This window comes from Seriola aureovittata, chromosome 2 (genome assembly GCF_021018895.1).
Source record: "Seriola aureovittata isolate HTS-2021-v1 ecotype China chromosome 2, ASM2101889v1, whole genome shotgun sequence".
NCBI classification, from domain to species: Eukaryota; Metazoa; Chordata; class Actinopteri; order Carangiformes; family Carangidae; genus Seriola; species Seriola aureovittata.
The window spans coordinates 29,534,357-29,560,000 of record NC_079365.1 but is presented as its reverse complement, the minus strand read 5'-3'; the positions used below and the strand labels follow the sequence as shown (position 1 = coordinate 29,560,000).

Here is a 25,644-nt window from a genome sequence, read left to right as displayed (position 1 = left end):
GTGCAACTGGCCCCTGGTTGTAAGGAAACAGATTCTTCAGAGCAAATGTTGAATGGTTTATCATTGTGTTGAAACACACTGGATTACATAATGTTTGTCCTTTAGGTGATTCCACTTCTCTCTGGCAGTGGTATCCAGAGACTCTGCCAAAATAAAAGTGGGAAAGTAAAATAAAAACACAGAGGAACTTGTGGTTTTTGTCTTAACCCCTAAAAGCCTCAGTTTTTAAACTCACACTGAAAAGTATTTGTTGTACAAGTTTATTCTTTAGGATAAAACGTTAAAATGAATCATCTCAAATTAACATGAAAACACAACAAAACAACAACTAACGATTGGACAAACACAGCAGTTAAAACAATAAATACACAAACATAAAAAATAAAAAAACAAGTGCAATGTAGAACTCCACCACTAGATGGCCACAGAGCCCGTGAACAGGTGCATGTCCAGCAAATATAATTATAAATATAATAAATAGAAACACATAGAATTGACTGTTTTGTTGACTGTGAACAGAAATGAAATAAAATGAAATAAAATCCTCTGAAACATGAACAGTTATATTGAAGTCAGATAAACCCCGTCAGACATTTACTGTTTCCTCTGACACAGCTCCAGATCACATGTCAGTGTGCAGGTGAAGTGATGAGGAGTGTTTTCACTTTACCCTGTTCACTCTTTGCTCTGACGTCATAACAGCAGGGAAATGCCCTTACTGTGAAGGGTGTGTCCCGGAAGCTGAGAAACCGAAAGTGCTGTGGTGTGATGCAGAGACGCTGAGATTTCAGATGACGTCGACAACCATGGAGCTTGTTCCTCTGCTGAGCCTCTGCGTCCTCACCTGGTCTGGATCAACGTCTGCTGATGTACAAGGTGAGAAAACTTCAGACTGATAATCAGCCTTCGTCCTCTCTGTGTTACTGCCTGAAAATCTGTATATTTATTTATTTATTATTATGGAGTCTGATAACGGAGGCACGTGCAGATGTTATCAGCATCTTAGTTAAATTTAAAAAAGGCTCTGATGTGATATAAAAACGAATAATTAGCACAGATCAATATCGAAACTTCAGCCTCCACATCACAGGTGAAGGGTTTTAATTACAGGATCCTTCTGATCCACTGTGTAACTGAACTGCGCAGTTTCTTAAACACACGGAGCGGCTGTCTCCACTTCCTGCATCAACCAAACATCAATTCAGAGAAATCTCCTGGTGAACAAAACTGAACTGAAATATCTGATGAAATATAAAATGTGGCTGCGGCTCCTGCCTGAGAGTCACTGAGAGATTTATTGATCATTTTTATTTATTGAGATGTAAGTAACCTCAAAGAAATAAGAACCTGAGAAAGTTGAGGGGTGGAGGGTGTGTTCTTTCTTTTCTTAAAAACAAGTGCTGTTATTAGTTGGATTTTGTTTTATAATTTCAAGTAAAAATATTGGATATTTAATTGGTATTTAATGTAATAAAATAATAAACCATCCATAAAACATTTGATTAACCTTTTAAAAAATGTCAAAATACTGTTGTGAAACTGGTAATCAGGCTCAGTGCACCAACACTGTTTTTAGATCATATACGTCATAATTAGAGTTTTATGTGTAACTTTGCATAAAAGTCTTGTATTTTATTAATGTTACAGAACATAAATTAATGGATTTATCTAATAGAAAATGTCCAAAACACATATTAAACTAATAATTATGATTGCAATTATAAGAATCCACCGTTAATTTCAGATCATGTGTTAAAGATCATGTGCAGGGTAAAGTATCCTGCCCTCCGGCGTAACCATGGATGTATTAGAAGTATTATTATTACATCACTACATATTATAAGTATTATATTATAAGTATTCTTATAACATCACAATATAAGAATTATATTATAAGTATTCTCATTAAATCACTAAATATTATAAGTATTATATTATAATTATTTAATTAATTAAAGATTTTATTAATCTTATAAAACATCCATGGGCGAAACGCTGTGAGAGATAAAATGAAAAGTTAGAAGTCAATATACTTGTTATAAACATATCATGTTCGAGATAATGAAGTTCATCCACCAATGGTAGGAGAGGAACGCAGCTCTCGCGCTGAACAGAACAACTTCACTAGCCAATCAGAAGCAGAGGGGGGCGGGTCTTGGCATCACTGGCAGTGTAGAGTCCAGCGGCCTGAAGGAGCCGGCGCTGGTTTCTGCACAGTCAGCAGGAGGAAGCTGCTTCTGCCACCAGCGGTGAAATAGGAAAATAATCTCTCTCATAAAGCTGCTGTCCGCGCGCTCCTACATACAACTACGTCACCGGGAGCGACAGTTTCGGTCGATACTCCGTCATCAATGACGGACCGTGTCTGTGATTCATTGCTGAACATGATCGTTCTTCACAATTTCTTTGTTCAAACCCAAAAGCATGAAGAGAAAAGTGACAGTGGTCTTCATGATTTCACTTTAAACTCCAGTTTACCAGTTCTTTAAGCACTTCAATGTTACTGAATTTTCTTTTAATTCAATGTTTTATTTATTTATTTATGTATTTATTTATTTAGTTCCCATTATTATCTGTTTCTCAGAAGGAAACACTTGAACGTTGCTGTAGTATTGCAGTGTTGTTTACAGTTGTCTGTTACCACATTATAATTATGGCACTGTTACTGTTGACATATAGTATTTTTAAATAAATGGTGCATGACCAGGCCTCCACATGTGGTTAGATTTTTTTTCTTTTAAAAGTCACAGAACTCTAATATAAAACTGTAATAAAAGTCACCATCAGTGAAATGAAAGTAATTGTGACTTTTCAATGATAAAACTGTGATTTGACAGTTAAACAATCCTCATATGTTTTAAACTGATAAAAACACATTTATTGTGGAAACAAAGTGGCAGGAGTTTCATCAACTGCCTCAGTGACTCCAGTCAGAAAATCAGGAGGAAACAGGAATCACTGTGTCCGCCACATATTTAAGAGTTTTCACCACTTCGTGGTTTTCTGCCTCGGCCACTCAGACTAGTTTCAGATTACATCCCTGTTGATCCAGAGTCACATGAAATATTCACCATTTATGTGAAATGTTATGATGATTGCTGAGTGAAGAGTTATGGCTGAAACATTTGTGCCGAATGTGAAGTTCTGGAGTTATCACGTTCACAGGGCCAAAATCATGTTTTGAGAGTCGTTGACGTTTGAACTTTGACCTTTAGCTACCAAAAGTGTAATCAGTTCATCCTGGAGTTGAGGTGAATGTTTTTACCAGATTTGAAGAAATTCCCTCAAAGCGTTACTGAGATATTACGTTCACAAGGCCAAGACCGCGTTTTATGGGGTCATCGTGACCTTTGACCTTTTACCCCCAGAATCCAATCAGCTCATCCTAGTGAATGTTTGTGCCAAATTTGAAGAAGTTCCGTCGTGGTGTTTCAGAAATATATATTATAAGGTTGTGGCCGCCCGAGGGACTAAGTAATTAAAATCACCATGGCAACCTCTGAACGCAGTCGGGCACAAACAGCTGATTGAGATCAGATAAGAGAGATCTAGAGAGAGCTGTAAACACAGAGGTCCAGGAAACTGATTCTCTGACGTCTGTTTCTGTCACACACACACTCACACACACACTCACACACTCACACACACACATACACACACTCACACACACTCACACACACACACACGCACACACTCACACACACTCACACACTCACACACACACATACACACACATACACACACACACACACACTCACACACACACACGCACACACTCACACACACACACACACTCACACACACACACACACACACACACAGACACACACTCACACACACGCACACACACACACAAACACACACTCACACACACTCACACACTCACACACACACATACACACACTCACACACACTAACACACACACAAACACACACTCACACATACACACACAGACACAGACACACACAGGTTGGACAGAAGGCGGGAAATCTTGGCAGAGACACTGAGACTAAGGTGGAGGGGTCATGGGAATTATTTGGAAACTTAGATAAAAACTTTCAGGAAATCTTGACCATTAAACATTTAGAGAACTTGTTTCTCTTTCAGTTCTCCTCCAGCCAAAAGGACAAAGTGTTTTCAAAGGTCTATGAGGAAATTTCTATTTCTCTGTAATTGAGACTCTATTCTATTTTCTTTTTTAAATGTTGTTCAAGAAGTATAAAAGATAAAAAAATCCAGACAGAAAATGATAAATATATGTGAAAGAAAGAAAGAAAGAAAGAAAGAAAGAAAGAAAGAAAGAAAGAAAAAAAGAAAGAAAGAAAGGAACAAATGTAAATATACAGTCTGACAGTTCAGAGGATTTTCTGAGGACAGTCTAACTTTCTTGTTTTATCATCAGTTGATGTTTTGTTTTAACAACAGACACGTCTGTCTTCACTTAATTACCCTGCAGGTAAACATACTGATTAATACATGTTTTTATCTTCCAGGACCAGAGATCAAAGTGAAAGAAGGGAGTGATGTGACTTTACCCTGTAACATCACAGAGGACATTGAGTCAAAGCGCTTTCACTGGAAGAAAGACGGTCAGAAGGAGGTGTATGTGTATGATTCAGGCCTTTCTTCCAGTCAGGATCTATCAGGTCAATCTGACCAGTTCAAAGGTCGTGTCTCTCATTTTCCTGGAGAGCTGAAGAATGGCGACGCCTCCATAAAGATCAGAAACACGAAGGTGGCTGACAGTGGAAACTACACCTGTGAATTTCGAGATCTTCCAAATCAAAAATTCCTCGTGAGGCTTCTTGTTGGTGAGTGCTTTCATAACACAGCTGATTATTTACAGGTGAGACGGGTTTAAGAGTCCCACATGGACTTTCATCAAATAGTCAGAATACACATCTGGCAGGACCTTGTCCCCACAGCGCTGCAGTCACATCTGGACTGATTCCCTTTGTATCAAATGTTTGATATTTGTGACACGTTGTAGATTATGTCGTTCTGCTCAATCAACGTTCAGTGTCCACGCTCAGACTTCATCTCTTCTGACTCTGACTGTAACAGCTTCAATGTGCTGAGCATCTTAAACGCCTCCTACTACACATTTCTAAAGTTAAACTGGGTGGCGTCTTTGTCCAACACATTCTGTAACTTCCCAAAACCAACAATCTGTGAAGTTCACCCTCTTCACACAGAGATTGGCCAGGTGTGAAAGATTATCAGTTCTCAGTATTTGAACAATTATCACGTCTCAGGTTTTATTCCCTTCAGACGACACGTTTAACAAACTAGTTTATTTCAAACAAACTTCGGCCTGAACCCGTCTGGAGAAACACAAACCAGTTGAGTCTGTGAATGTTTGAGCAGCTTAAACTAAGACGTTTGTCAAATCAGTTTTAGATGATGTGTAATAAATTCCTGTTTCTGTTACCTGTCTGCTCAGTTGATAATATCACACAAACTAACATTTGTTTTGTTTTTGCCTTTTAGATGGTCCCTTAACCTGTTAGGGTTCATTTTAATTATGTGCATTTTTGTCTCTTAACACCTTCCCATTTTAAACTGTGTATAATACCAAGACCAGGAGGAACTGATGCATTTCCACGGCATCACTGTAAAGCAAACTGTCAGAGGTTTCATCAGCTGTGTTGATCTTACTTACAGCTCTGAGACACTTGAACTGATGAAAGATTAAACTGGAAAACATAGAAGCTCTCTTCTTCTTTTCCTTCACCCTCATATTTCAAATACGATAAATCAGACATAACAAGAGCTATTAGGCTGAAATTCACAGAATCTACTCTTCATCATGTCTATAATATTTGTACCAAATTTCACATTGATAGACAGAAGTGTCTCTGAGATATTTTAGAAAGTGCAGTACAGAGCATCTCCATCAGATGACTACAGAGCTTTATAAAACCTCTCCAAAGTCACCAAATAATGAAGATAAATGTCTTTTATGACTCTGAAAAATGTCCCTAAATGTTAAAGTTGACTAAAAGAAGCTGTTGTTAATATTTAGATAAAGATTTACATATTTAGTTTCATTGAATCGTGTCTCTTTTGACTGATAATAAAGTTTCTCTGTTGTGTCGGTGTCCCTCCACCACAGAGAGTCCAACTACATTAACTTCCATATATGGTCAGGCAGGTAATTTTACCGGCTACAAACTCAGAGCGTTTCACGGTGCTGACTTCCTATTGGATGAGAGTAACTGTCAATCAAAGGTACTTGATGCTCATGAGAAGATGCGCTCCTCTGATTGGCTGATGGAGTTAAATGACCGTTAGGTTCGTCATTTAGGTCGTAGAAAGATGCTGATTGGTTTGTTTTGTTCCTGGGTGTTTCCTGATTTCAGAGATACTGAACATCATTGGTCAAATATCATTTCGACGCTTTCTTAATGTATGACATAGTGTTGATTTAAAAGTTTGAGGTGATGTGTCAAAATTGAACGACGTAAATAATCCACTTTTATTCTGGTAATTTCTATTTCCGCTTGAATTTAAACGAGTTGGATTAATCGGTGGTTTGTTCTTTTTTAAAACGAGCACAGTTTCTCTTTAAATGTGTGTTTTTCGACCTATAAACGCTTTTTAACTGCGGCGACAGAGGTAAGCAAGCTAATTTTAAATGTTTACTGCCGTAAGGTGAAACGCTAATGTTTTAATGTCGTAAATCATTTCTTAAAAACTACTAAATATGTCGAGAAATCGAACATCTGAGGTTTCAAATGAGGTGTAACGTGTCTATGGACGTTTACTATCATCATGAAAATATATATTATATTTATATATTCAGTTTTACATATAAATCTCGGGTCGCATGCAACCTCCGCGCTATAAAAGGTTAAAAGACAGAAGAGAGGAAAACATCCCAGGTGAGTCCTGATTCTGATGACGTCACTGTTTACGATGGCACTTCTTATATTTCAATTGTAATTCTACATTACTTAATGGGTGGAGACATTCAGCCTTTTCATCACCTTAATCTGTTCAGATTTTACTTTTCTAGAGTGTTTATTAAATTTTGTTGTTACAGTTTTATAATTATTGTGCTAAGCAGGTATGGATCATGGACAGATGCATTATGGGAGTGGGTGGGTGATCATCACAGAGTTTAATGAGCTCTGGCTGAATATTTCCTGAATGTTAAAGACATCAGTGTGATTCACATCAAGTATCATTTAATAACATGACACAACATGGCCGACATTATAATCAGTGAATCCATGAGACTGTGATGTCAGACTGAGTCGTGCTCTTCATCACCAGTAAACTGATCTTCATGTGTAAAATCAGCGGAGCGTCCCTTTACAGACACATGAAGAAGAAGCTTTGGAAACGTAGATTCACCTCTCGTCTCGTTCCAGCTTGATTTGGTCCGTGGAAAATATTTGATGGAAAGTTCATCTTCATGTTGCTCAAATGGATCTTAGTGGATTTTAGGGTGTAGGATGAATTGAGATGATGAAACATGAAGAAAGGTGAAGTTTTAAAGGAGAATAAATGAGAACGCTCTCCTTCCTTCTGACTAAATAAAACACACTCCAGTTAAATCTCTGATCAGCTGCTGCTGCTGCTACAGAAGAAGAATCACAACAAACCTGATGATCAGTTTTCATTCTGGCAGCATGAGACACTCAGTGACACTTTATTAGGTACACCTGTACAATCTACTGCAACTCAGTCCAACAGCTCTGCCATAAATTCACCTTTACAAAGTTTATAATGTTCAGTTTGTGTGGACTTTGTCAGAAATGTGTGGATTGAATTCTGTGTTTGTCACTGAGCTCATAGTTAAAGGTGGTGTTGTACTGGACTACATTATACTGAGAGGTGTTTCTATTGTTCTGTCCTCCCTGTTTACAAACATGAGGGGGTCAGAATATTAGGAACACCTCTGAATATAACACAGTCCAGTACAACACCATCACTGACTCTGAGCTCAATGCTAAAACATAGAAGTGAATGAACACCTCTATGACTGTGTCAGAAAACTGAACATGATCAGCATCATAGAAGTCGACTTCATGACACAACAGTTGTGTTGGATGGTGTTAGATTGTACAGGTGTCCCTAATAAAGTGAACACTGAGTGTCTCACTGACACAGTGAAGCCCTGAGAACAGAAGAGCAGCTCATACTTTGAAGACCATGAGTTCAATGTTTTATAACACATTCTTTTACATCTCAAACAACAAATGTCACACGATTTCATTTCAAGATCAATCGAGTGAAACAGAAACTGATCAGAAATTCAAGTGTTTTCCAAACTGTATATTTGCTTCTGTCATTAGACGAGTCAGAAACAGTGTTTTCCAGTTGAGGTCAGTGGATGTAGCAGGTCCTATCAAACAGAGCTGGGATGGTGTTTGAGGTTCAAACTGTGATTTTCTCTTTTTCTTTGTCTTCCTTTGTGTTTCCTCTTAAACACACTTTACTCCACATATACAAGCAGAGAAGGTCGAACTAAAGATCTTGGTCTGACACAGACTTGTGACCATTTAAAGGAGAAACCAACAGAAAGTGTCTCAGTCAGGTTTTGGTCACCACATTCAGCCTGATCATCTTCACTGCTCCTTGTCATTGATTGTCCAAGTGTCTGAACTCCACTGGAGGATGAACACATTCTCCATAAAGATATTCCCTCATCAGGTGTTTTGATGATGGTGGTGGAGAGCGATGTCTGACACCTGGCTCTAAGATCTACCATAGGTTTTCAACTGGGTGGAGATCTGGTGACAGTGAAGGTCACAGTTTCTGATCCACATCATTTTCAGTCTCATCAGACCTTCAGTGCCCCCTGGTGGTCTGTGGATGGAGACGCTGTCGTCCTGTTTCTCTGTCGTTTCTCTGCTTCTTCCTTTAATTTGTCTCCGTCTGTGTCTGACCCTGAAAATGTTCTTCATACGTTCATGTTGATGTTCACAGGTGCAGCTTCAAAACCGTCTGTCACAATACTTGATGAAGGAAATGACTGGGCGCTGCTGCAGTGTGAGGTTCATGGTGCTTCACCCAAACCTGATGTCCAGTGGCAGGACAGTGATGGAAAGACTCTTCCTGCTGAAGAACCACAGGTCTCTGAAAGAGGAGGCAGCTACGACATTATCCTCCAAACTACTGTGACCAAGACCGACACCTATCGCTGTGTAGCCACACAGGAGGAAATCAGACATCAGGTTCATGCTGAGACGTATGTTCGTATCAACGGTGAGATTTGTCTCAGTCACATTTTTATATTCAGTTAATTGTAAATGTTCATGTGTTATTAGTTTTCAAATCCTCCTCGTCTGTCTGAACCTGAAACCAGAAGTTAACAGATGTTCACCACTTGACTCCTTCACTAACATCTGGCTGTGGTTTGTATTGAATGTGACTGTGTGCAGCTCACTAAAGCAGGTGGGCTGATTGAACCAATCATAGGTGCTGTATGAGAGAAGCTTCAGGCTGTAGAGGACACATGTGGTGTCACAGTGTGATATACAGCTGTGATCTCCAGCCAGATGTGTGACTCTGCTGCAGCTTCCTGACAGCAGAAGTTGTCAGTGTCAACAGGCTGAACTTAGATTGTTCTCCAGTGAATGAAGCAACAACTCCTCTTTGTTTCTCTGTGTTCATGTCAGCACAGTAAACACACTGAGAGGTTTCTCACTGAAGCTCCAAGAAAAGCTTCAGACGTCTCTCAGCTTTTAGCTTCATTTATTGTGAGTGAAGCGTGGACCCGAGCTCAGAGGCCGATCTGTTTAACAAAGCTCATCAGTACTGGCTGTAACAACAACTATCATGAGATGAAGATGTGCTGACAAGAGGTGATCCAGAGTCCATCACAGCCTGGGCTCAGGGTGTAGAAAACCTGGGCTGGAGACAGATTGTCACACACAGTTTCAGATCTCAGACACAGCAGGAGTGAAGCAGAAGTCAGATGTAAACAGCCTAAAGTGGAGGTGGCAGGACAGTGATTCAAACACCTTCCTACTGATGAACAACACGTCTCAGACAGAGGAGGAAGCTGCAGCATCACCCTCCTCACTACTGAGACCAGAACCAGAACCCAGCTCTCAGCCGTGCAGCCGAGCAGGAGGAAAGAGGCCGTGAGATCCGTGCTGACATCACTGTGCCTGGTGACATTCATCCCAGTGCTGTTTTCATCTGCTCATCACTGTAGATCATAGGAGCATGAACACAGTTAGTTGTTCTCTTTGTGAAGCTGTGACGTCCAGTCTGATGGACATGATGTGAAGTTACACTCTGAGTCTCACATTGACTTTCTGTGTTTTCAGTTCCAGGGTTCTCCACTGGACATGTTGTCGGTGTTGCTGTCGGTTCAGTTCTTGGGACTCTTTTAGTTGTTCTTCTTCTAGCTGTGCTTAGAGCCAAGGGCTTCATTAAATGTAGTAAAGGTAAGTTTAAATAAGTTATTGTCTCAACATTTTCATAATGAAGAAACAACAAAGTGTTTTCATGTATCTGATGTTCAGAGTCTGACAGTTGTGTTCATCTTCTCAGACGAGCAGCGTTCTGTTGTTATTTACTCTCAGGGTGAGATCAGCTCACCTGGATTTTCCTGAATATAATTTTGTTTTCCCTCCTGCAGGTCAATCAAAGACAACTGTCCCTGATGAAGACCCCAACCAATTAGTGATTAAATTAACCTGACCAGGACCCTCACCTTTACCTGTGAAGCTGCTGCTGGAGTGTGTGTGTTGTTGTTGGTTTGTTTTGTTAGAATCACTTTGAGTTTCAGACCAAGACAGTGAGACGTGTTGTTGGCTTCACTTATTTCAGACAGTGTGAGAGTTCAGACCTGGTTTTAAAGGTAGAGTTTCAGGTTCAGGTCAGGATCAGGGTTGTGGTTCAGCAGATAGGTGTGATGGTCCTCAGGTGAAAGGTGAGGTTGTTGTGGTGGTGAATGGTCCTGTAGCTCATTCTGATTTCATATGGAAACATTAACACGACCACAATCTGTCCCTGAGTTTAACCAAGTGTTTTTATACTGTCCTCAAAACGGGTTTTACCTCTCAGCGTCATGGACAGTTACAGCACGACTCCCCCCGAACTAACCAGCTAGCTAACAATAATAATGAGAACATATAAAAATGTACAGTCATTCTCACAACAATGGACCCAGTTAAAAAGGGACCTGATTGAACTTGTGATAAAAGTGACTTTTAAGAACCAACTTGAATGATTCAACTGATTTTTCATGCTGAGTTTTAAAGTGTTGAAAGCTCAGTGTGTGTGAATGACAGAGGCACATTGTGAAGCTCTTTGAATAAAAGTTCAAGTTTTAGACCAAAGGTGTGAAGAAATGGTAAATTTGGGGCATTTTGTTTGGTCCAACAGGTAGTTTTTAAGTGAAGGTGTGGTTTAATGACAGACTCATGTATAAAGGCTTTAGCTGCCCTGCAGTGCCTGTCTTACTGCAGCAGGACCAGGAGGGGGCAGTGTGTGAGTGTGTGAGTGACAGAGACACATTGTAAAGCTCTTTGAATAAAAGCTCTATATGAATGAATCCATTGATTCAATATTATCAAACTGCTTGTAGCTGTTCACTGAGTTTGACGTGGACATCGACACAAACATCAGAGTCACTGAAGTAAAACCTGCTGCTCTGCTGTAAATGAATGTCAAACATTTTGTAGCTAAAGTGAAACATAATGTGACTTTTATTTTTTTAATTATGAAATCTTTTTTTTGTTGCTTTAAATTATTTGGGACAATCATGTGTTGCTTGTTTTTATTTGTTAAGGTGCTGATCCACAGTCTGTCAGGTGCAGTTACAGTCTGAACTGTTGACTGTTGTTGACTGTGATATTTGAATTGTCTCTATCTGACAGTGAGTTTGTGTTTATGTTGTCAGCTGATGACGCAGTTTCAGGGTGTCATGTAATTTCAGGCAGAGCTTCATCATTTCTGTCCAACAGTTTGAATAAAACAGTAAAAATATCAACGTGTTTGTTGTGACTGTTCTGTTTGTTTGCTAGCATGGCTGACGTCACAACAGTGTGAAAGATGGACCGACGTCAACGGTCGAAAATGCGGCTTCACTTTAGAAAAGAAAGTGACGTGAAGACAAAGAGCAGAGAGAAGCTGTGAAGTGGAACTGAGGTTATTAAAGGCTCGTCCACCAGAGGGCGCTGTAGTAACATATGAACTGCAGCCAGTGCGACTTTAAATGTGTAGAAGAAGAAATGTGTCGCTGTTGTCCGGAGGATACAACAGTTGTTAGCCGTTTGGCTTCATGTTGTTGTCATGAGATAAATAAACCTCCTCCCTGGTTGAAAAGAAGCCTCAGGTGAGTCACTACCGTCGGTGTAGAGCTGCCGGAGCCACCGGAACGACGCTCCGCCACTTTTCTTCTTCAAGTGAAGAAATAAAATATCTGTAATTCACATAATTCGCTTGAAATATTTCTACATTTTAAGCGCTTGAAGATCCGATCATCATTAATGTGTTATCTATGAGTTTATGTGGAGAAAGTGGTCATGTTAGTCAGAATTAAGGGTAGTGTATTCATTACCATTGTCATTAGGCAGCAGCTCAGTAGGAGTCAGTATCACTATGTGGGGAGAATATTTCCAGGGAACGTCACAAGTTTGAACTTTGAAAGAAGGAGAAATAGTGACATTATTAAATCTATAAACGAAACTGGTTTAGTCAAAAGAATATAGTGTTTTTTTTCTTGCATAATCTCCTGATCCACAGTCCAGTCCAATCAGTGGCGTTTATGATCCTATAAGTTGGTTCACCAACCGCCAAAAAACACCTAAGAAGAAGTGAAGTCTAGCGTGAGCAGTTCAGACTGAGAAAGTCTGTGAACAAGATGGAAGCAGATGAAGCTGTGTAGCGACTGTGAACCTAAAGGGATATTTTTGCACTTTGCAGGTAAGATGGAGATGTTAGTTCGGTGTCCTGGATGTTTCCAATGTTGTTCTGTGACACTGTGTTAAGTTCTGTTCTCAAAATGTTTATTAGCGACTGTGTCGACGGTAAAAGTTAGCCAGTTAGCAGCTAATGTAAAGTTCATGGCCGCCATTGCAGTAATCAGAGCGCGGACGGTTGTCAAGACAACGAGCCCTCAGATGAGGGAGACCCTGTTGTGACTGTTGACCGTTAATGCGACTGTTATGAAGAATATCGTGTTATGTTGAACTAATGTTAAAGGTAAGTGAATGTGTTCAAGATGGAAGCAGATAACGCTGTGTAGCGACTGTAAACCTAAAGTGATATTTTTTGTACTTTTCAGAAAACCTTCATTTAATGTGTCGCACCAGATTGAGCCTGTGTGACATCACTCTGCACCTACACTGGCTTAGCTAGGTTTTCATAGCCTAGCCTGTTAGCTTCACTGGACCTCTGACTGCACTGCAGCTTTTCCTCTCAATGGATGTTTCCAATGCGGCTTCATTTGATCAGCACTTGTAAGTAAATGAAATCATTTAAATAATAAACTACTTGTGTTCATTCACCTGCTGCTAACAGCAGGCTGATTAAAACCCTATACATTCATTATTAGTTTGTGTTTTCACAAATCAAATTTGCTTGGTTGTCAAAGCACTTTGTAAACTCTGTTGTTAAAGGTGCTCCATAAAGTTGTTGTTTTTGTTATTATTATTAGGGCTGGGACGATTATCCGACGTAATCGACGTTGTCGATTATAAAAATTATTCGACGTGGAATTTTAGTGTCGACGCGTCGTGTAAAACCACACAGAGTAAATGTTCATAGAACAAAACCGGAACTTTCTAATGGGACCGTTTATATCCATCGTCTTTGGTTTACCCGGATACAAGCGCAGCACACGGACTGGGACAACGCGGTGACGTAATTGAAGTCATTGACTACGTGAATGATTTCGTCTGTGTAATCTATTTGAACAACACGGCGGCGTCTACCAGCAGTTCGACGGAGCGTGTGGAGCAACACGCGGCAAGAAAGGCTCGTACACGGTCCTCCAAAGTTTGGGAATACTTTAATCTTGACACCAACGGTGCGGTAGTCTGCTGACTCTGCAAAGTGCATCTGGCATATCTCTCTAGCACGACAGTCATGCACGAGCACATAAAGAGGAAGCACCCTGGTGCAGCGAGTCAAGATGTTGGACGGGGCAAATTGTTATATCAAATGACTAACTTGAAAATAATTGCAATAAAATTACTGTTAGGTTAATAAAAAAAATAATCTTTAGATTAGTCGAATAATTGAAAAAATAATTGCTAGGTTAATCATTTAAAAAAATAATCGTTTGGGACAGCCCTAATTATTATTATTATTATTATTATTATTATGAACAATAATAATAGTAAACGTGTCAACATTTGTGACACCTTTATTATTATTATGAACAATAATAATAAAGGTGTCACAAATTTTAAAGTAGGTTAAGGTAATCCTCATACAAACTTACACAGACAGTCAACTGCTCTATACTAACAGCCTATGAATGGTAGTTATATCCACCCATTAGCTATACTGCTTATCCTTACAGGGTCACGGTGGGCTGGAGCCAATCCCAGCTGACATTGGGTGAGGGGCCGAGTACAACGCAGGGCTGACGTATAGAGACAAACAACCAGACACACTCTCATTCACACCTATGGGCAATTTAGAGTCACCAATAAACCTAATGTGGACTCTTTGGACTGTGGGAGGAGGCCGGACCCACGCAGGAACAGGAAGAACATGCAAACTCCACACAGAAAGGCCCCGGGTTCAAACCCAGGACATTCTCACTGTGAGGTGACAGTGGTAACCACTGCCCCACCATGCCAACCAATGGCAGTTATAGTATAACTGGAGGGTAAAAGATAAGTAACTGGATTTCAACAGAGGAAGTTGTGGTTTGTGAAACTTCCTCTGAGCAGCAGATTTACAGTCTTAAATATTCGCATTGAACAGTATTTAAGTCAGATAAACCTTGTCAGACATTTATTCATTTTCCTCAGAAGTGCTGATGAGAGGTATTTTCACTGTACTTTGTTCAGTTTTTTGGTCTAATGTCATAGTAGCAGGGGAAATGCAGCTATTGTGAAGGACGTGTCCCGGAAGCTGAGAAACCGTGAAGTGTGGCTTGCAGAGATGCAACAGCGATGATCAGTGTTTAGACGACATCGAGAACTATGGAGCGTCTTCCTCTGCTGTGTCTCTGTGTCCTGACCTGGTCTGGAACAACGTTTGCTGATGTAAACCGTAAGAAAACTTTAGACTGATAATCAACTTTATTTCTTTTCTGTGTTACTGGCTGAAAAATCTGTATATTTATTATTGAGTCTGATAATGGAAACACGTGCACCTGTTACATCAGCATCTTAGTTAAAAAAAAAAAGTAGGTTGATGTAATATGAAAACTGATAATTAGCACAGATCAATATTGAAACATCAGCCTCTACAACACAGGTGAAGGGTTTTAATTGCAGGATCCTTTTGATCCATTACAATCGTTTAATGATCTGTGCAGTTTTTGAACATATACCTGTCAGCGGATGTGCAGGGTGTCGTCACTACTTCCGAAAGTTTACTTCAGAGAAATCAAAACTGATGATTTACTGGTAAACATAACTGAACTGTGGGCGCTGAAATATCTGATGAAATATAAAATGTGGCTGCGGCTCCTGCCTGAGAGTCACTGAGAGATTTATTGATCATTTTTATTTATTGTATTTATTGAGATGTAAGTAACCTCAAAGAAATAAGAACCGTAGAAAGTTGAGGGGTGGAGGGTGTGTTCTTTCTTTTCTTAAAAACAAGTGAATTTATTAGTTGGATTTTATTTTATAATTTCATGTAAAAATATTGGATATTTAATTGGTATTTAATGTAATAAAATAATAAAACCATCCATTTGATTAACCTTTTTTAAAAAAATGTCAAAATACTGTTGTGAAACTGGTGATCAGGCTCAGTGCAACAATAATGTTAATTTTAGATCATATTAATCATAATTAGAGTTTTTATGTGTAACTTTGCATAAAAGTCTTGTATTTTATTAATGTTACAGAAAATACATTAATGGATTTATCTAATAGAAAATGTCCAAAACACATATTAAACTAAAAATTATGATTGTAATTATAAGAATCCACCCTTAATTTCAGATCAAGTGTATTTAATGGATATTTTAAGTAAAACAGGTGCAGGGCGTCGCTCACATGTTTTCTCACTTCTGGTCTTTGCAGAGATGAAGATTTGTTGTTTCCTGGTTTTACCCTCTCAGTTCCTTCATGCTGTTTGATAATGAAAGAATTCAAGACTTTGCAATTTAACAAGTTCAAGCTCTTCCTCACATGACCAGGCCTCTACATGTGGTGAGATATATATATATATATATATATATATATACATATATATATATTTTTTTTTTTTAAAGGCACAGTGTGTCAGTCACTATGTGAGTCTGAATTTTAAAAGTTACAGAACTATAATAAAAGTCACTATCTATTAAATGACAGTAATTATCTAATTCTCACAAATCTAATCTTAACTGTAATTGGACAGTTAACCAGTTCTCATACATATTTTGAACTTTGACCTTTAGCCACCAAAATGAGTCCAGGTGAATGTTTTTACCAAATTTGAAGAAATTCCTTCAAGGCTTTACAGAGATATTGCGTTCTCTAGGCCAAAACTGTTTTGTGAGGTCACCATGACCTTGACCTTTGACCTTTGAACCCCCTCTGATCAGGGACGAGGACACTGGCATGAGGTCCAGAGTCCACCAACATCATTCCTGAAACAATCCAGGGCAGAGTCTGTAGAGCAAATGTAGGTGCTGCTAACATTTGAACTCATCACCAACGGACAAACAGCTGTAACAACAGAAATCATTTCAACATCAACTTGTCTGTGATGTCACATCTCAACTTTAAATTGAAGCTGAGCTAAAATGAGTGAGACTGAACTAACTGAACTAGTGATCTCGTTAAAGGCCTTCAACTCCATTGTCCAGTGTTTGTAAGGTTGTGTCCGCCTGAGAAACGAAGTAATTAAAATCACCATGGCAACGTATGAATGCAGTCGGGCACAAACAGCTGATTCAGATCAGTTGATGAGACGACTTCTCTGATGTTTTAATTAAGTTCAACGAACAGACATCAGAGGGTTCGATGTAGAGAACTATAATAAGACAGAGGTCTACGGTGACTTCAAGGACCTCTGGAAGTGTCGTAAACACAGAGGTCCAGGAGAAGTCCTGCAGGAAATATGTTTTAGTGACGTTTTACTCTGGAGACGACCTGAAGTCTCCTGAGTGTGAGGACAAAGTGAGAATATGTTTCTGTGTTTGATGCTGTAGATGTTGATATTGGTCGGACAGAAGGCGGGAAATCTTGACAGAGACACTGAGACTAAGGTGGAGGGGTCATGGGAATTATTTGGAAACTGTTAGATAAACACTTTCAGGAAATCTTGACCATTAAACATTTAGAGAACTTGTTTCTCTTTCAGTTCTCCTCCAGCCAAAAGGACAAAGTGTTTTCAGAGGATTATGAGGAAATTTCTATTTCTCTTTAATTGAGACTCTATTTCAAAAGATTTTCACAATGTAAACCAAAATCAAAGATGGTGATTGTGAGGATTTATAATATGTTGGTTAAACAAAGACTCAGGTTTTCAATCAGTGAGCTTTTCCAGAATCCAGTAAATGAAAAACATTGTAATGAAAGGATGAGTCCCCTCGGTGGAGCCAGTGGACAGAAACTCTGATGATGACGGACATCTGTGGATGTAAACCTGTTTATTCAGCAACTGTTGATTCACAATTAATACAATGAAATGAAATAATTAAACAGCTAAAGGGACAGAAAAGAGTTTTCCTTATGAAGTCTCATACATGCACAATTTCTCCTTCAGAAATGCTCTTTCTATCACCTTCAGGATGAAGAAACTTTTTCTTCTTCAGTCTGTTTTTCTCCGTCTTCTTGTTCAACATGTCTTTGTCATTAAAATGTGTTAATACCAGGAAGCTGAGGAACATTGTCAAAATAAAAGCTCTAGTTTTATTTGCAAACAGACAAAAGACAGATGTTTCTTTTTTTAAATGTTGTTCAAAAAGTATAAAAGATAAAAACTCCTAAATATATGTGAAAGAAAGAAAGAAAGAAAGGAAGGAAGGAAGGAAGGAAGGAACAAGTGTAAATATACAGTCTGACAGTTCAGAGGATTTTCTGAGGACAATCTAACTTTCTTGTTTTATCATCAGTTGATGTTTTGTTTTAACAACTGACATGTCTGTCTTCACTTAATTACCCTGCAGGTAAACATACTGATTAATACATGTTTTTATCTTCCAGGACCAGAGATCAAAGTGAAAGAAGGGAGTGATGTGACTTTACCCTGTAACATCGCAGGGAACATTGAGTCAAAGCGCTTTATGTGGAAGAAAGACAATCAGACGGAGGTGTATCTGTATGATGCTGGCCTTTCTTCCAGTAAGGATCTATCAGGTCAATCTGACCAGTTCAAAGGTCGTGTCTCTCATTTTCCTGAGAAACTGAAGAATGGCGACGCCTCCATAAAGATCAGAAAAACGAAGGTTGCTGACAGTGGAAACTACACCTGTGAATTTAAACATCTTCCAAATCAAAAATTCCTCACGAAGCTTCTTGTTGGTGAGTGCTTTCATAACACAGCTGATTATTTACAGATAAGACTGGTTTAAGAGTCCCACATGGACTTTCATCAAATAGTCAGAATACACATCTGGCAGGACCTTGTCCCCACAGCGCTGCAGTCACATCTGGACTGATTCCCTTTGTATCAAACGTTTGATATTTGTGACACGTTGTAGATGATGTCGTCGTGCTCAATCAACGTTCAGTGTCCACGCTCAGACTTCATCTCTTCTGACTCTGACTGTAACAGCTTCAATGTGCTGAGCATCTTAAACGCCTCCTACTACACATTTCTAAAGTTAAACTGGGCGACGTCTGTGTCCAACACATTCTGTAACTTCCCAAAACCAACAATCTGTGAAGTTCACCCTCTTCACACAGAGATTGGCCAGGTGTGAAAGATGATCAGTTCTCAGTATTTGAACAGTTATCACGTCTCAGGTTTTATTCCCTTCAGACGACACGTTGAACAAACTAGTTTATTTCAAACAAACTTCGGCTTTAACCCGTCTGGAGAAACACAAACCAGTCGAGTCTGTGAATGTTTGAGCAGCTTAAACTAGGACGTTTGTCAAATCAGTTTTAGATGATGTGTAATAAATTCCTGTTTCTGTTACCTGTCTGCTCAGTTGATAATATCACACAATCTAACATTTGTTTTGTTTTTGCCTTTTAGATGGTCCCTTAACCTGTTAGGGTTCATTTTAATTATGTGCATTTCTGTCTCTTAACACCTTCCCATTTTAAACTGTGTATAATACCAAGACCAGGAGGAACTGATGCGTTTCCACTGCATCACTGTAAAGCAAACTGTCAGAGGTTTCATCAGCTGTGTTGATCTTATTTACAGCTCTGAGACACTTGAACTGATGGAGGATTAAACTGGAAAACATAGAAGCTCTCTTCTTCTTTTCCTTCCCCCTCATATTTCAAAAACAATAAATCAGTCATAATAAGAGCTATCAGGCTGAAATTCACAGGATCTCTTCATCAACTTGTCTACAACATTTGTACTAAATTTCACATTGATAGACAGAAGTGTCTCTGAGATATTTCAGAAAGTGCAGTACAGAGCATCTCCATCAGATGACTACAGAGCTTTATAAAACCTCTCCAAAGTGACCAAATAATGAAGATAAATGTCTTTTATGACTCTGAAAAATGTCCCTAAATGTTAAAGTTGACTAAAAGAAGCTGTTGTTAATATTTAGATAAAGATTTACATATTTAGTTTCATTGAATCGTGTCTCTTTTGACTGATAATAAAGTTTCTCTGTTGTGTCGGCGTCCCTCCACCACAGAGAGTCCAACTACATTAACTTCCATATATGGTCAGGCAGGTAATTTTACCGGCTACAAACTCAGAGCGTTTTCACGGTGCTGACTTCCTATTGGATGATTGTAGCTGTCAATCAAAATTAATTGACGTTCGTGAAAATATTCGCTCCTCTGATTGGTTGAAGGAGTTAATAATCCATTAGGTTCGTCCCTTTAGGTCGTAGAAAGATGCTGATTGGTTAGTTTTGTTCCTGGGCGTTTCTTGATTTCAAAGATACTGAATATCATTGGTCAAATATTTTGTCAACGCATTGTATTTGTATGACGTGGTGTTTATTTAAAAGTTTGACTTGCCGCAAGAGAAATAATCAACTCTTATTCTTTCATTTTAACTTCCGGTTGAATTTGAACGAGCTGTCGTGTTCTTCCTTAAAACGAGCCCAGTTTGTCTTTAAACGTCTGTTTTTCGAGTTATAAACGCTTTTTAACTGCAGCGACACAGGTTAGCAAGCTCATTTCTAACGGTTTACTGCCGTAAAGTGAGACTCTAATATTTAATGTCCCAAACTATTGATTAAATCTCCTAAATACGTTGACGAACATCTGAGCTTTCAAATTAGGTGTAACGTATATATGGTAGTTTACTATCATCATGAAAATATATATTATACTTATTTATTCCGTTTTACATGTAAAACTCGGGTCGCATGCAACCTCCGCGCCATATAAGGTTAAAAGACAGAAGTAAGGAAAACATCCAAGGTGAGTCCTGATTCTGATGACGTCACTGTTAACGCCGCCTCTCCGATTTTACATGAGAGTAATTCTACATCTTTTAATGGGTGGAGACATTTAGTCAGTTCATCAACTTGATCTGTTCACATTTTTCTGATCTGGAGGGTTTATTAAATTTCATTGTCAGGATTTTATACTTATTGAGCTAAACAGGTATTGATCATGGATAGATGCATTATGGGATTTGGCAGGGGCAGAAGGTAATGTGGAAAAAACAAACTGTCCTGCCCAATGAAGAACAAATATTCGAAATTAAATTTTATACTCAGTCAACAGCCTACAAGTTAAACCTCAGAAAAACAAATGGATAAATGCTGTATTTACATAATGACTTTGTCTAGAGAGTTTCACAATTCATCTCCCATTCACTGATAAAGTGCTTCGGTAATGAAATGATTCAGAAATAACGTTTACAAGTGTTAATAGTTACCAACTTTTTGGTAGGACTCAAAAATGCGTCTTTTCAAACTGTCTAGGGACATGCAACCAATGCTTATATTGTGCATTTGTTTCTCTCTGTAAAGTGTTTTTCTCTTAAACATATTGTAATCCACATTTAAAGGCAGAGAAGGGCTGAAAGAAAGCATCTTGGTATTAAATGTCTGATTGTGTAAAAGGTCTTCATAAGTTATTGTTAATGTTTACAGGTGCAATTTCAAGTCCAATCTTCAAGACTGATAAAACAGACAAGGGGATGAAGCTGGAGTGTGAGGTTCAAGGTGCTACCTTCAAACCTACAGTACAGTGGCAGGATGGAGCCGGAAACAACCTGAAATGTGAAAAACCACCGGTCCCTGAAAGCGGAGGCAGCTACAATGTTACCCTCCATATCATTGTGACCAAGTCAGACTACTATCGTTGTGTAGCCACACAGGAGGAAATCAGCCATCAGGTTTCTACTAGGAACTATGTCACTGTCCCTGGTGAGTGTTTTTATAATTATGTTTTTACAGTCAAATAATTGTGAATGTTAATTTGTTTTAATACTTATAATATATATAAAATATATATAAAACTTATATTCAATTCTCTCAGTGGAAAAATTAAAAAAAACTAACCTGTCCTAGACTACCTAACTAAACCTAACTGGCAGCCTATTAGCCACAGTCTGTTGTAGCTGTACCTGAAGCTGTGGTCCCAGCTGTGGGTTGAGGTGTGTGAAGATGTCTCCACCAGGTGACATCCAGCTGGAATATGATCCTTTCAAACAGCTGATCAGGTCACTCTCCATTCAGATCCATGACTCGTGTGTAGATCCTGGACACTGTACAACAACGTCTACAACTGTACAGGCAGCATCCAATACAACCTGTGTGTTGATGGTGTGATTTTGTTTTCCTGGGTATTAAATACCTTCTCATCCTTTGGTGGTGAAATCATTTTCACATGCTTCGGTCTCTGGCACCGATCACAGCAGGTAAACTGACCATGAAGCGGCTTTATTTCTCTGTAGTTGTTGAACATCGCAGAAATCGTATGAATTGTCCTATGATGTCGGGTCAGAGCTCATTTATTGTTCGGTGGATAGATCAGCTTTTCTCTGTTGCCTAGTAACGCAGCGTTGCCAAACACTTAATTCCCGCACTGATTGGGTTGTTTCAGTTGGAAATGTTATTGCACCTTGAAAAAACTCTACAACGATCCTTATTCCCTCGTGATTGAGTTGTTTCTTTTCAGTAATTCAGCATCTGTTAAGGTTTCCAAAACACTGTGACGTGGAATGACAGCAGCCCTTTATGATTCTTTGTGAATTGGTCTTAATGAGTATAGAGTCCTCTCCACTACTTCTAACTTCTCCCAGACTTAGCTGCTACTTTTAGTCTTAAAATGCTTTGTGAATACAGGCCCTGGTCACTGATCATCCTCCTCTGTCTGAACCTGAAACCAGGAGTTAACTCATGTTCACCACTTCACTCATTTACTAAAGTGAGCCGTTCACTACAGTACTATTCCTTTTGTACAATGGAAAATATTTTGTAGATTTTATATAATTTCAAGATCTTTTTTGTGTCAAAGTAACTTTTGCAAAAATGTCTTTGCTTGTTCTCATGTATTTTAGCAGCATGTTCATCTTCACACTTACATCCTGAGTTTAACTTTAATTATATGTTTCTGTATTTCAGGGGAAAAGAGCGCCGGCACCAGAGAGATCGCTGCTTGGGCTGTTGTTGTTTTAGCTGTTGTTGTACTTGTGCTTGTTGGACTCTGCGTGTGTTACAGGAGAAGTAAGTTTAAAAAAAGATTTTAATCAACATATCCATGTAGATTCATACAAAATCCACCGAGATCCATCTATGAGGCCTCTGGTTCTATTGCTCTAACTGAAGAAATTGAAAATAAATATCAAGTTTGTTAGTTAATTAGTATTAATTAGTTAAATAAGCAACAACACATTATGATGTTAGTTTATTTCATCATCTATTTGGCTACACCAACACAAATAGTTTCTCAACTGGACTGATACTGAAACATTGTCCTGACCTGCACAGTGCACACTAGCTTGCTACTCCGTCTGCACGTAACCTCAGGTGTGTCCAGGCTTCTTCCTTCATCCTCTCCTGACGACCTCACATCATTTACTTCAAATGTTATTTCTGGAAATATTTTCATCTTTCAAAGTTTGTTACAATCTGAGATCGATAACGACTGTTAATGTGATTAAAAAGAAACCCTATAAAGAGGAGTGATACAAGTAGTTAAAGGTCCCAGTGCTGTTATACTGTATATCAGCACTCATGGAATGACTCTCGTCCAATCAGATCACTTGGTTGGAACTAACTGTCCATTAAGGTCCTTTAGGCAGAGCTGTGATTGTGACTCATTTCCTCCATGTGTTCATCATCGTCTCAGTGTTTGTGTTGTAGAACAGAGACCCTGAGTTTTACCTTTTAAACCAATGCATCATCTTTTTGACAGATGTGGTTTTGTTTCTGTCGAGGAGAGAGGATGATGACAGGACGTAGTTTAAACTTGGCCTCCATGTATTTTGATATAAATATCAGCTCTATGGTAAAACTTGTTCACTGTAATATTAACGCCTGTTTGTGATTAATACATTTCTAAACAGCATCATTTTATTCAGTATTTTCAGTTGTTTGAAAGTTCACACACTGATAACAGTTAAGTGTTGTAGCCTGAATATGATGAAGAAAGTCATTTTCTTTTCTTTCCTGCAGACAGAAGATATGGTTAAGAAACATCCTCTGAATCACCAGGAGGGTTTCAGCTCCACATGTGCCGTGAGGTTTCCTGCTGAAGTGTGTGTGCAGTCTGCTGCTTTTCTTCTTGTGTGGACCAGTTCAAGTTTTAGACCGAAGGTGTGAAGAAATTGTAAATTGGGGCATTTTGTTTAGTCCAGGTAATTTTGAAGTGAAGGTCTGGTTTAATGACAGACTGATGTATAAACTGCAGTGCCTGTCTTACTGCAGCGTAGGACACATATTTCTGTCACGTTTCAAACACTTAAAGCCACACATGCACTGAGAGTTACTGGTTGCTGTAATCATTCCTCCTGCTGGTGACAATATACAACAAAACACAGGAGACAGAACCCACAGTGTCTGTCCAGCAGTGTGAGTTATAACCAGTGGGTCTCTGTGCTGACAGCTGTGTGCAGGTTTATTGTTGGTGTTTTGTCTCTGCAGCTTGTGACTGTCAGGATGAATCTTTCTGCTGAGACTCAGCAACAAAACACAGAGGCAAAATCAAACTAAACAGGCTCTTATTTTGAAAGTCATCCAGGAACGATTACAGTGACCCATCACTCTGTAGCACGTGATAAAACCCACACCTGTAGTTTAAATGTTGAAAACCTTCATCATGTGATGAGGCTGGTGCGTCACACAGCTTGTTCAGCTCGTTTTAATCCATTTCTTACTTTGTTTGATGCAGAATATGCAGCTTGATAGATACTGCTGTAAATATGCTGAAGGATAAAAGGCTGTTTTCCATCTGCAGTCCTCAGACAGATGTTACATAGTCACTCTGAAATAATACGTCCACAATTATACAGCACTTCAATCTTAAAATGTTCATTAACATTCATATAAAAACATTTTAATTGATAAAGACATGTACAGGTACAAAACATGTAAAAACAGCCCATAATTCACAGCTGGACCAACGACACATGAAGATGGAGAGGAGAGTGAAGGACGTGCAGTTACAGTCCAGCTGTTATTATATGGAGACAGACTGGAGTGAACAAGGTGGAGGCAGCAGAGAGTGTGTGTGTGTTAGTGCAGACTGAACTGATGATCATTGAACCGTTCCTCAGCGACACTGATAGAAATCATGTGTTTATGTCTCTGACGTGTGAAGGGGGATGTTTCCACTCTGGTGCAGCTTCCACACAAAATCACAGACGGACTAAGAGTCTGGACGTCAGTGTTGTTGAGGACTTTTACAACCTTTATGCTTCATTTTTACTATTTGCTTTGTTTTATTATCCAGCTCTGCTTTTTCATCATGTGTCATTTTCATCATGTTTTCAAGTTCGTCCAGAATTTATCATCGACATCGACACAAACATCAGAGTCACTGAAGTAAAACCTGCTGCTCTGCTGTAAATGAACATCAAACATAATGTGACTCATCTTTTATTTTGAAATCAGTGTTATTGACATTATTTGGGACAATCATGTTGCTTCTTTTAATTTGTTAAGGTGCTGATCCAGAGTCTGTCAGGTTCAGTTACAGTCTGAACTGTTGACTGTTGTTGACTGTGATATTTGAATTGTCTCTATCTGACAGTGAGTTTGTGTTTATGTTGTTTAGGTTCCAGCTAACAATCATTTTAATTATTGATTAATCTGCTTATTATTTTCTCCAGTAATCAATTAATCATTTTATTTTATAAAACACTGTAAAGAGCAAAAATAAATTCTCATTAAAATCTTCCAGAGTCTGAGGTGATGTCATAAAGTTTTGTTTTTTCAAACTAAAAATCCAAAGAAA

At 38.8% G+C, this 25,644-nt stretch overlaps 1 protein-coding gene across 3 annotated transcripts; it reads left to right on the top strand.

Annotated features, from left to right (window-relative positions):
* Positions 1 to 648: 648 nt before the first annotated feature.
* LOC130186055 (butyrophilin-like protein 1) lies at positions 649 to 25,586 on the top strand. Of its 3 annotated transcripts, none has more exons than XM_056402787.1 (5): positions 649 to 876; positions 18,295 to 18,612; positions 21,336 to 21,611; positions 22,812 to 22,917; positions 23,869 to 25,586. In XM_056402787.1, exons 1-5 carry the CDS (start codon positions 792 to 794, stop codon positions 23,879 to 23,881), a joined length of 798 nt encoding a protein of 265 aa, XP_056258762.1. In that variant the 5' UTR covers positions 649 to 791; the 3' UTR covers positions 23,882 to 25,586. The 3 variants fall into 3 exon arrangements, with proteins under 3 accessions (XP_056258762.1, XP_056258754.1, XP_056258745.1); XM_056402779.1 differs by lacking the exons at positions 18,295 to 18,612; positions 21,336 to 21,611; positions 22,812 to 22,917; positions 23,869 to 25,586 and adding exons at positions 4,495 to 4,812; positions 8,939 to 9,217; positions 10,294 to 10,407; positions 10,602 to 11,953 and having other exon boundaries at positions 722 to 876; XM_056402770.1 differs by lacking the exons at positions 18,295 to 18,612; positions 21,336 to 21,611; positions 22,812 to 22,917; positions 23,869 to 25,586 and adding exons at positions 4,495 to 4,812; positions 8,939 to 9,217; positions 10,288 to 10,407; positions 10,602 to 11,953 and having other exon boundaries at positions 722 to 876.
* The last annotated feature ends 58 nt before the right edge of the window (positions 25,587 to 25,644 follow it).

Bases quoted from the DNA above. Each gene is read 5' to 3' on its own strand.
- LOC130186055 (XM_056402770.1), top strand. From the start codon at position 792: ATGACGTCGACAACCATGGAGCTTGTTCCTCTGCTGAGCCTCTGCGTC. The intron at 9,218-10,287 runs GTGAGATTTGTC...CTGTGTTTTCAG, and splicing joins GACGTATGTTCGTATCAACG to TTCCAGGGTTCTCCACTGGA. The intron at 10,408-10,601 runs GTAAGTTTAAAT...TCCCTCCTGCAG, and splicing joins CTTCATTAAATGTAGTAAAG to GTCAATCAAAGACAACTGTC.